Source organism: Mustela nigripes, chromosome 13, assembly GCF_022355385.1.
Source record: "Mustela nigripes isolate SB6536 chromosome 13, MUSNIG.SB6536, whole genome shotgun sequence".
Classification (NCBI taxonomy): Eukaryota; Metazoa; Chordata; class Mammalia; order Carnivora; family Mustelidae; genus Mustela; species Mustela nigripes.
The window spans coordinates 59,824,030-59,835,325 of record NC_081569.1 but is presented as its reverse complement, the minus strand read 5'-3'; the positions used below and the strand labels follow the sequence as shown (position 1 = coordinate 59,835,325).

Sequence of the window (11,296 nt, the reverse complement as noted above, 5' to 3'; positions counted from 1 at the left end):
GAAACGGGGCCAGAGCAGCCTCAAGCCAGCAGGCAGGGAAGGCTGGTCTAGGCCTGGGAGTAGATGCGCCAGTTGGGGCCCTGTAAGGACTGGAAGGGGACAAGCATCCAGAGCCCAGCAGGCGAAGCCTAAGTGCGTGCCCACGGTCCCGGCGGTTCTGGCAGAGCAGCGGGCACCACTAGGAGACAGGGAGTCAGAGAGGCTGGAGAGAGCATTCGTTCCCCTTCTGCCATCACAAACACAGGACCCAAGAAGTAATAAACTCCTGTACACATCTGTTCCATATTATAAATACACATTATATACAAAATAATGTTATAAAATGTAGAAAGGTCAGTGCTTCTGATTCTTAAATTACTTGAAATACTAGACTCCAAAATAAACTACAAAAAAAAAAAAATAAAAACTCATATTATTGATTTCTGAAGATCGGCTTCAAGGGTGGTCGGGGGGCAGTAGTGGGTGTGGGCAAAGCCCAGGCTCGAGGCTGTAGGAATGGTTCGAGGGAGGCAAGGGCCTGGGTGGCAACGGCACCTCCTTTTTTCCTCACTGGAATTTCCAGCATCACTGCCCTGAGCTTCCCAGTTAGGCCTGGCTCCCCTGGCAGGCCCTTCCTCTGTGTGCTCACAGGAACGCAGAGGCACCCCAGGCAGGAGGCTGGGGAGCCAGGTAAGGCTTACCAACAGCCTTGCCCAGAGGGCCAAGGCCAGGGAGAAGCTGGAGGGGTGTTATGAGCAAGGCCCTCGTGTAGTAGTTGAAGGCACCAGGCGGAAAGGGTCTTCCGCTTCGGGCGCTCACTTCACCTGCAGGGCAGCTCCTGCCAAGGGCTGCACCTGATGGTATCCGGGCCTGCAGATGGCCCCGCTCATACTGGCCTCCTCTCTGATTTGGACCCAGCTGTTGCAGTGGGGCCTGGGCCAAAGGCACTTTTGGAAACACAGATGCCAGTGGAGGCCACACCAGCTCCAGGCCCCATAAGGCCAATGCCGCTCCCTCTGGAGAACAGGCCAGATCCCCAGAGGGGCCCTCTGAAGGTCCCGGCTGGCAGGGCGGGTTCCAGTGGCACCTCTCCTCTGTTCCCTGGGCCAGCACGGCCACCAGTCTGATGCCAGACAGACACCCAGAGGCATGGAAGGGTACTGCATCTCTTGGCAAGTTCACAGTCTGTCCAGGTCATGCCATTCCCTCTTCCTCCTGAGAGCAGCACGTTGCATATTAAAAATGTCCCATCCAGGATGCAATGTAAACAATGCAGAAGGAAGATCCAGCTGCTGGGGCCGAGCTGGGATGTCCTGGGAAGGCTCCTGCCTTATACCTGGAGAGAACGTGGAAAACAAGGAAGTCGGTTATCCTGGAGGACAAGAACTCCCTCCTCCATGGTGGCCCCGGGACCTCCCTGGAGAAACAGGTGGGGCAAAGGGAGGGTGGGACAGCCCTCCCCAGACTTAGGCCCTGATACATGCACAAGCCTGGGAGCCTGTGTTCGTGCGGCTGGCCAATGGAGGAAGCAGCGGGAAGGGGCAACAGGGACACAAGGCAACCACTATTGCCCCCTACCCCAGCAGCTGGGAAGCAGTGCCAGGGAGCTGGCCAGATGCCACGGCCACCCAGCCCGGCGGTAACACAACGGGAAGAGCTAAGCCCAGCTCACCCCCCATGGCTCCTGTTTCACATCCTCTGCAGCAACAGGGGCAGCAGGGACCCAAGAGCCCCTGAACCTGGCCTGCCAAGGAGGGGTTCTGACCCACCCTTCAGAAGCGGGCCCCTGGGCTTGAGAGTCACCAGGCTACTTTCCCATTCCTGGATGGCGGAAGGGGGCATGCTAGAAGGGAAGGTGAGCCCAGCACTCACCTCCGTGGCAATGACACATTCGTTCCTCTCTTCTGATATCAAACACACAGACTGGTACATGGAATCCCTGGGGGAGCATATCGCTGATATCCGACACTCTGGCTTTTCACTGTGGGAACACAAGACAGGCCGGTGAGGGAGGGGCGGGGGTAGAGCTGGGTGGAGGACAGGTGGGCACCTGTCTCTGACCCTGGAGAGCCAAAGGGCATGGGCTCTGAGAGAAGACACAGGGACTGGGAATGCCCAAGGCTAGCCTGGGGGACAGTGAGGAATAGGCCCCCAAGAGAGCCACAGGACCTCCAACCTTACCAGGGTCTCAGGCCTGGAAAAAACCAGCATTGCTCTTCCAGGCAAGCCATCCCATGGAAAGACAGAGTCAGAAGAGACACCCCCCCACACCGCCCCATGTGGTCCCTTGACATTTGTGAATGAATGAAAGAATGAATGAGAAGAAGGGAAGAAGGATCCCTGGCCGAAGAAATCTTGTCTTGTCGCAAGGGACTCCTGTCAGCATTGAGAAACTAGTCAAGGGCCTGTTGCCAGCCTTCCACCTGTCCTGGGGGAGCCTAGGGAGTACCGTGCAGGGCCCTGTGGCCAGGCCTGGAGCATCCCAGTGCTGCTCACCTGTGTAACCGCAGTGGCGCCTTCTCCCCTAAGCTCTTCTCACTGTGGGGGTACTTTCCCAGCATGGTCCCTCGCCCCAGAGCCCCTGGGGCTAGATTATAGTCCAGTGTGTGGTTCTGCTGTTTGCCACAGTTGGACTTGTCCAGGCCACAGTCCACTTCCAGCTCCTTCTTCTGGTTTGTATTCTTGAGCTGGGCAGCAGGGATCAGGTTGTCCTTCTGGAAGTCCGACAAGTTGTTCATGGCCTCCCTGCTGCCGTCGTCAGGTCGCCGGAGCCGCAGCTGCCGCACAGCCACCGCCACCATGCCCAGCAACACCAGCACCACCACCAGGCCCACACCCAGAGAGACAGCCACCCAGGGGAAGCTGGGCGGCATGCTCATAGGGAACTCGCAGCGGCTGCCCACAAAGCCATAGGGACAGTTGCAGACAAAGCTGTCCTCGGAGAGGCCAGGGTAGCAGGTGGCCCCGTTGAAGCAGGGTCCCGAGGTACAGGCGTCGACATGTATCCGCACCTCGCAGCGCCGGCCAGAGAAGCCAGCAGCACAGGTGCACACAAGCCCATTCTCCATCTCGTGGCAGGTGCCGCCATGGGCACAAGGGTTGCGGGCACAGTCACTGAGGTGGAGTTCACAGTAGGGGCCTGTGAACCCAGGACGGCAACGGCACACGCGGTTAGGACCACGGTTCAGGCACTGGCCCCCTGTGGGTACACATGGGTCCTGAGTGAGCAATCGCCTGGGAGTCCCCCCAGGGGGAGTGCCCCAGCCCAGATCCCACCACGAAGAGTGCTGTACCAGGAATCGGGAGATCTGGGCCCCGAATTCTTCAGTGAACTTACATATAAAAACCACTAGCATCTTGCAGAGCTGGAATCGGACAGCTCTGTTTGGGTTCTCTCTCTAGCTGAAGGTGACCTGGCACCTGTTGCTGTGCCTTATTTGAAGCCTCAGTTTCCTCCCTTGTTAAATTAGAGTATAACTCTCTCCCCTCCACAGGAGATCTCCGAGGGTTAGGTTGGATGATGCAGGAAGGCAGGAGCCCCTGCCTGGTATATAGTAGATGCTCAAATAAATGTAATTATCAGTTAACAAAGTTAACAGAGTGATTATCTGGAGAACAGGCTCCATCTCTGCCCTTCCCACCCCTCTCCAGCTCCTGAGGCTTCTCTCCTGCACAGTGCTGCCTGGCTCACAGAGGGTCATCAGGAGACCAAGGAGACAAAGATAACCAGTGTGCTTTGTGCCCCCCAATATGCGGAACATTGTAGATGCCTTGTTCCATGCCAGGCTCCACATGGCCAGGAGGTAAGGTGAGGCCTTTCAAAGTCGGGCCTTGACTGTGCCAGCCTCTCACTAGGAGGGGCCCAAGGCTTCATAGGTCCCTCTCCCTAGACCAGGACTTCCTGGGGAGGGTCAGAGGCCACCCCCGCCAGGAGGGGGCTCTGACGTCAGACTAAGACGTGAAGCTGGGTACGTGCCTCTCCTCCCCTTAAGGCCTGCACCCACTGCCAACCTGCTCTTCTTCCAAAACCACCAGCTGATGATGCCAGCCCCTCACCACCCAGAGCGGGTTGGGACCATCTCAGCCTGCCCAGAGAGACAGACCTGGCCTCTCTCTGCTCCTGACTCTCCCTCCCCAGAAGGCTCTCTGAGTCCTAAGCCCGCTCCCAACCCCGGGTTAACAAGGCCACGAGACTCACCATTGGCACACGGGTTGCTGGCACACCTGTCCACTTTTTTCTCACAGTTGGAGCCCATGAAGTTAGGGGGGCACTCACAGGCATAGCTGGCTCCCTGGCTGCGCTCCCGGCAGGAACCCCCATTGAAGCAGGGGGAGTCGGCACAGCTCAATGTACTGTGCTCACAGTGCAGGCCATAGTAGCCCGGGGCACACAGGCAACGGTAACCATCCTCCTGGTCCTGGAGAGAGACCAGAAAGAGGCGTGAGGTAGGCCCGGGGGGGGCAACAATGCATGGCTTGGGACCAGACCCCCCCACCCCGCCCACAATGCCATGGCTGCACCTCCACTGGTCCCCCTGGCTCTACCTGGCCAGACCTCTATGGGCCCGAGTCTCACCTTACAGCTGCCCCCGTTGCGACAGGGGTTGCTGTCACACTCGCTGAGCTCCAGCTCACAGTCCACCCCAGTGTAGCCTGGGCGGCAGGTGCAGGTGTAGCTCCGCTGTCCGCTGTTGGAGCACGTCGCCCCATTCTTGCAGGGGGAGTGGTGGGTGCAGTAATTGAGATCTGCCAAGACAGGCACCAGCCAGCTGAGCAGGGCTGTAGAATGGTCCCCACCTCCAGGCTCCTCATAGTGCAAGTTCACCATCCGTGTGCGCCCCAGAGGCTTCAGCCCAAAGTCGTCCTGGCCCATACCCTTCTTCCTTGACCCACATCTGACCCGAGCAATGCACCCAAGTTTAAAAAAAAAAAATACAGTTGGACAACTGCCTGCTAGGTAAGCTCCCAGCCACTGGCCACCAGGGTAGAAGGAAGGGAAGGAAGAGAAGTGGATGGCAAGGCCCCATGTGAAGGAGGAAGTCAGAAAAGGCTTCACGGAGGGGGGGCAGCTGAGATAAGCCTAGAAGGAGGGATAAAATGTTAACAGGTGGAAATGATAGGGAGGAGGTAAAAGCCACCTTAAGTAGTGACCAGGCATTTTTTTTTAAAGGGAAATTCATTGCAATAGTATTTTGAAATATAAGTATTTGTTTTCTCATTTGGAAAGGACAGGGAGGGAGCAAATACAGAAACTGAAGGGCTGTGTTTGCCTCTGATGAGTATATGACTATGTTACCTGGGAGCTAATGTGGGGAGAAGAAAGAGAGTGGGCAGGAAGAGGTGTGTACATGTGTTTGGGGTAGGGTAGAGAAAGCAACACACACACACACACACACACACACACACAGAATACAGGGGCTGTTGAATTCCAAGCCCCTTGATGCCAGAAAGTCAGGGCCCAGGCAAGTTCTTTCTAGCCTGGCAAGCCCCCTGCCCACCCTTCCTTCAGCTTGTGCTGGTGTATCCATGGCAACAGCCACCCTCTTTGACCCTGAAAATGGGAGACACGTTGCAGCTGGCTACAGGATGAGGGAGCAGAGGCTCCTTCCCGCACGGCTGGAGCTGGCCGACCCCCACTGGAGGAGTGACCAGCCTGCCCTCCCAAACCCAGAAAGAGACTGTAGGCTGAGGCAGCTGGCTGGCAAGCGCCACGGGGGAGGAACAAGGGAGGCTGTTTCTGCCCCACACCAAGAAGTCGGTTAGATGCCACTCCGCCCAGGGGCACAGCTCGCCCACAGTCTCAGGGCAGCTGCTGGGCACACCCCACCAGACAGCTGTGTAGGGAGAGCTGCTCAAACAGCCCAGGCAGGTAAGCAAACACTTAGGGGGTTAATAGGTAACTACAAGGTAGAAGGAGGAACCGAGCCCAGCATCTCTCCTCCTGGGCCTCGCTGGAATTTGAGCACAACCTGCAACTGCTCCTGCTTCCTGGCTTCTCTAGGCACCCTGAGCAAGAAGGACCCACCATCTCACTCTAGACCAATGTAAGGATCCTTAAAAGCCCCAAGGTCTTTGAAGGATTATGGGATAAGCCAACTGGGCAGTCATCCAGTAAGAAGGGCAAGCACTCTGGTTCCCACCCCTGCCCACCTCTCCCAGCCCCTCTGCGTGCTCTCTCTGCCCTGACTCACCTTGGTCGCAGAAGAGGCCACCCCAGCCCTCATCGCAGGTGCACTGCCATGGGATGCTGCAGGTGCCATGGCGACAGCCATTGTGGGGAATGCATTCATCGCAGAGGCGGCCCTGCCAGCCTGGGCGGCAGCTGTTGAGCAAAAGGGAGGCTGAGGGTGAGGTGAGGGCTTAGCTGGGGGGCTGGCTCCCTCCTAGCCCACTTCCTGTCCCCTACTCACATGCACTCCGCTGGCTTGCTGCAGTAGCCGTTCTGTTCGTGACAGCCAGAAAGACAGACCGCTGAGGAAAGAAAACAGAAACCAAGTCAGATTGTTAAGGACTCTGCAGCCCCCTCTCCCTCTCCTGGCCTTGGGGGCGCCCCCAGCTCTCCTGGTCTCACTTCCCTCTCCTGGCCTCCCAGAGGGGCCGCAGGTGTTATTAAGGGCAACAGTGGCACAGGGAAGGAGAATCCAGGCTGGATGGAAGGCAATAAGGGGGTCCCTGTGGGCTCTGGCAAGATGGGGAGGAGCACTAAGAAAAGACAGATCAGAGTCCACGCCTATCCTAAGCATCCCCACCTGTTCCTGAGACCCGGCTAGTGGGCAGCCTGGACCTGTTCTGTGAGGGAGGTAGGCTGTGGCCAAAAAGAGGCCACTGTGTTGGCTCCGGGGGACCCGGAGCCAGGGAGGCAGGAGCTTGGCTGCTTACGCTCTTCGCAGTACTCCCCAGTCCAGCCGGGGAGGCAGGACAGGCTGCCATCTGGTTGGCACACGTAGTGGCCGAAGTGGTCATTGCGCTTCTTGCACAGGCGTGAGCAGCTGTCCCCATAGTAGTTGTCACTGCAGATGACCCGGTAAGAGTAGCGCAGCCTCGTTGGGGGGCTGGTCTGCTCATCCAGTAACCAGTTCTTGCCCACAGCTAGGGAGCCCTGGATGGCGATCTTGCTGATGAGCGCGTCGGGTGGCAAGGCCTCTGAAGGGGCAGAGGGCCAGGTCAAGGAAGGGCAGCCAGTCCCGAGAATGCCAGCAACTGCTGGATCAAACCAGCTGTTCAGATGACCCCCAGCAAGCAAGCACAGGCTAGAGGAACCCAAATGTCCCACTGCTTAGTTGCCACCTGCGAGCGCGTGTGTGCACTAGCTGAAGGCCTGATATCATTCAGAAAGGAGCTAACAGAAGGATGTCAAAATGTTCTCCAATGTTCTGGAGGCAGATAAACCAGGAAAGAGGAAAAGAGGTCAAAATGGAGAAGAAAAAAAGGGGCAAAGAGAGAGAGAAGGAAGGAGGGAGAGACGGAGGAAGAAAAGAAAAGGAAAGGAAAAAGCCAGGCCGGGGAGGACCCTGGGAGCAAAGGGTCCTCTGGTGCCCATTCACGGGTTCTGCCCTTAGAGATGGGCAATGCTTTTCTTTTTCCTTTTCAAAGTGAGAATTGTTGTGCTGCTGAAATATCCTTTTCCTCTGTGTCAGAACAACATCCCAAAGCCATTATTCCCTTTCCAAAGGAGCGGAATTCGCGAAAGGTGTAAAATACAGGAAGGGGCCCGTCAGCGGTGCTGGCAGCTTCAGCCTTTCTCACCGCCGTGCTCCCCGCGTTCCCACGCCAAAAATAACCCGCAGGAAACGCAATTGTGCTCAGAGGCCAGGCAGCTAGCGGAATCCGAGCGTCCAGCGCGGGGCGCAGCTCCAGGCAGAGCTTAGAGTCCTGCCCCCCTCACCCCCCACCCCGCACTTCCCCCGCCTATCACAGTTTAACTCTTTCGGCGCTGCGCCGTGTCGCCCCCCTGTGGCGGCCGAGCGAGCTACTCACCTGGCCGCAGGTCGTCTCCTGGCGCGTGCCAAGCTTCTATGATGAGTGAGAAGGTACCCTGGAGGCCAAAGGAGGGGGTGGGGGAAGACAGAGAGAGATGAGTAGGGGCGGGGAAGGTGGAGGTGCCTCACGGCCTCGGGTTTAATTAATCTAATTGCAGGATACAGTTACAGCTCCTGGGTCAACATAACGGGTCTGTGCGCAGCATCGCGCGAGCGGGGAAGGTGAGCGGAGAACCCTGAGCAGGAGGGTTGAGAGATGGGGGCATGTTAGCTAGAGTCATTCGAAGGTGGGTGATGCGCTGATGCAGTGGCTCATGAAAATCATATCCCAAGAGTTGGGAGAAGAGAGGGCACAGGACTGGGAAGAGGGAGACCGGTGAGAGCCTTCCTGAGGATGAGGTCTCAGGGGAGAGTCAGAAGAAAGTATCAAAAGAGAGCACTCTTGGGTTTTTTTGTTTGTTTGTTTGGTTGGTTGGTTGGTTTAGTTGGAAGCGAGGAAATGGGGGGGGGCTTTGGTCCCAGGGAGCCCCCTTCTCGTCTTTCGCGATCCCCCAGTGCACCCAGGCTGTGCTCACCGGCCAGGTGAAATTGAAAGGCAGCTGGAGAGGGTTGCGTCCCCCGCCACTACTATCGTCCCCGACGGCGAAGGAGTTGGTGCCCAACACAGGCGTAGAGACGCTGCCGAAGGTGCAGGGCCCGGGCGACAAGACCGCCTGGAAGTGCTTAAGGCAGACGCGGAAGAACGTCCTGCAGCCGGGTTCGCACGGCCGCCCGCTGGCCAGCACGCCACGCTCGTTGGCAAACTCCTGCAGCTGCAGCTGGAAGACTCCGGAGCAGGCTGCGCGCTATTGCACAGGGACCGAGGGAAGGAAGGAGGGGAGCGGTCAGCTCGGCAGACGCCCGGGGCTCAGGCTCCGGGCGCGGCGGGAAGGGGTGGAGGGGTCGCGGGACGTTACCTGCTGCCAAAGTGCCACCAGCAGCAGTAGCGCCCAGCGAGAGGCGCTACGGGACGCGGCTGCCATCCCCTGGAGCGTCGCTCTCTCCCCGCGCCCGCCCTGTAGCTGGCTTCGTTCGGGACGCCGCTTTCCCGTGCGTCTATCCGCCGGAGGGGTCCCTGAAAAGCCTTTCTGGGGCTTTCCTCTCGCTTCGCCTTCTCGCTAGTTCTGCTCCAGCTGCTGCGGTAGGTAATCCAGGTGAGGACGGCTGGGTGGCGGCTGGGCTGAGGACGTGTCCTCGGGCTGATAGTGGAGCTGCAAGCGGGCTAGTGCTGGGTACACTGCACTGAGGCGGCTGGAGCGGCGGCTCTTGGCCTCGTGTTCCCAGCTCGCGCTCTGCGCCGCTACTGAAACCTGTGCGCTCGGGAGCCTTCCTTATATATATTGGCTCGTCTCTTCGCCGCCTGTCACTCAGAACCCATGGTCACTCTCCCCTCCCCTCCCGGCCTCTAGCGCTCCAGCCCCAGCAGGGCCTGGAGGGGGCCTCCGCCCCCGCCATCCCCCATCCCCGCCAGCCAGTCACGCACAGGTCCCCGCCCCTCCGCGCCGCTCTCAGCCCCTGGGTCCCCTAACTCTGCGCGTGCCAAGGTAACCAGTTCTCCGCGGCGGAGGAGTTAAGGTCCGAGACCCCGCTGTGAGAGGGGGTGGGGGAGGGCCTTGGGGGAATGGGGAGGGAGGTGAGCGAGTGGTTCCCGGATGGTCGTGGAGGCGGAGACACTGGGGAGTCCCCGTGGGCGGTCCGTTCGCAGCCGGAGCTAGTTACCTTCAGCCTCCGAGCAGGTAAAAAGAACTTAAGCTCGGAAAGCGAAAGCAGGGTCGAAGGACTCGGATCGCCTTCTTCCCCGAGCCCTGGAAGCTGTCGCCACCTCAGTCCCCAACCTGTGAGCTCCCATCCACCTCGCGTCCCCCTCACAACAGAGAAGCCAGTGGACGCTTTAACCTCTCTGTGGCCACACCGGGCAAGACGAGGTCCTGGAGTCAAAGACTCTAGGGCTCCCGGGGGCTCCCTCCTCCTGGTGGGCATCTCCCTCCCTAGTTGCGAGGGGCGTGTCCAACTCGTGCCTCTCCCTTCTGCCCCCCTCCTGGGCTCGACTCGTGCCAGCGACTAGACGCGTGGTCCCGGAGACTGGGGAAGGGGGCGTGGTCCCCGAGGTAGGGGAAGGGGGGCGCGTCCTCAGCTGTATGGTAATGAGGGTCTGGCCCCTCCTCTAGCGCCTCCCCTCACCTGGGTTCAGCTTCAGCTCCACTGCGCTCCGTCTCCCCCCACTCCAGCAGCCCCAACCCCCCACCCGCGTCCTGTCGCTCCGTTGGGGCAGGGAGGAACTCTACTGGCTCCAGCGTTGGCTCCAGCCACTGGAGAGTCCTGATGAGGGGCTGAGGTCCGGCAGACCCGGCTCCTCTCCTCATAGGGGCGAAATATAGGGTGGAACTGAAAGCGCGCGCACTAGTTTGGGTTTCAGACGGCTGCGTCTGTCTCGCCTTCGCGGCTCCCCCGGGTGGCCCCACTTCTCCGAGCGGCTGCAGTGCAGCTGCTTTCCTGGAACCCGGCGTGATCCCCGGAGGCCTTAGACCGGGGAGGGCCGGCTTCTCCCAGTCTCGGGGGGTGCCGGGGATCTCTCTGTCTCTGCGACGCTGAGGGCGGCGGGGGCCCAGTGGCTTCAGCTGTCAGCCCGCCCGCACAGCGATGGCTGTAGTCGAGCGATAAGATCGGCGCGAAGCGGGAGGGAGCAGGGACGCGGCGCGGGCCCGGGGGAGGCCGTAGCACGGGGAGGGGCCGGGGGGAGTGAGGCAGTGCAGCACAACAGCTGCCTATGCCTAGTACGGTCTGATTTTTTTGACTTGGGGGTGGTGGAGGGTTGGGGGGAAGGATGAGAAACAAGAGGTTGGGAGCGTGGGTTGGGGGAGGGGCGAGATGAGGAGATGGGCTCCGGGGTCCCCCACGCACGGCCACCCCTCCCAGCCACCATCTGGCGCGAGCGGGTTGGCGTGGGGAACCGAGGTGGGGCGGGGGCCGGCAGATGGGCCCAGGCTGCGCTCCAGAGTTAATGTAGGTTATGGGCAGGCGGAGTCCCCAGGCCCGAGGGAGGGGGGCCCAGGCTTGCCTCCCAGCGATCCTGACTAGTGGGTTCCTCACACTCGCTCCGCCCATAATCTACCTAGACCTGCCTAGGGTGCCAAAGAGTGTCCCTCTCCTCTGAGCTGGCATCCATCCCCACCTAGTTCTCTCTGCTTCCACCTCCAAATCCCAGCCTCGGAGTTCATAAAAACTCGCTTCTTTACTGACGCTGGCATTTGCCTGCCTCTCAAGGGAGACATCCAGCCCTCCAGGATGCCTCTTGCTCA

The 11,296-nt window shown here is 59.5% G+C and overlaps 1 protein-coding gene across 1 annotated transcript; it reads right to left on the bottom strand.

Moving 5' to 3' along the window:
- Nucleotides 1-258: 258 nt before the first annotated feature.
- Nucleotides 259-9,381, bottom strand: DLL4 (delta like canonical Notch ligand 4). Its single transcript, XM_059372553.1, has 11 exons — nucleotides 8,915-9,381; nucleotides 8,534-8,803; nucleotides 7,957-8,014; nucleotides 6,859-7,122; nucleotides 6,390-6,450; nucleotides 6,171-6,301; nucleotides 4,556-4,725; nucleotides 4,178-4,397; nucleotides 2,476-3,178; nucleotides 1,852-1,960; nucleotides 259-1,315 (listed from the first exon to the last, which is right to left on the bottom strand). The coding sequence occupies exons 1-11, from the start codon at nucleotides 8,978-8,980 to the stop codon at nucleotides 1,310-1,312; spliced, it is 2,058 nt and encodes a 685-aa protein (XP_059228536.1). The 5' UTR covers nucleotides 8,981-9,381; the 3' UTR covers nucleotides 259-1,309.
- Between the last annotated feature and the right edge of the window lie 1,915 nt (nucleotides 9,382-11,296).

Bases quoted from the DNA above. Each gene is read 5' to 3' on its own strand.
- DLL4 (XM_059372553.1), bottom strand. From the start codon at position 8,980: ATGGCAGCCGCGTCCCGTAGCGCCTCTCGCTGGGCGCTACTGCTGCTG. The intron at 4,398-4,555 runs GTGAGACTCGGG...GTCTCTCTCCAG, and splicing joins GCAACGGGGGCAGCTGTAAG to GACCAGGAGGATGGTTACCG. The intron at 3,179-4,177 runs GTGAGTCTCGTG...GTGTACCCACAG, and splicing joins CAGCAACCCGTGTGCCAATG to GGGGCCAGTGCCTGAACCGT.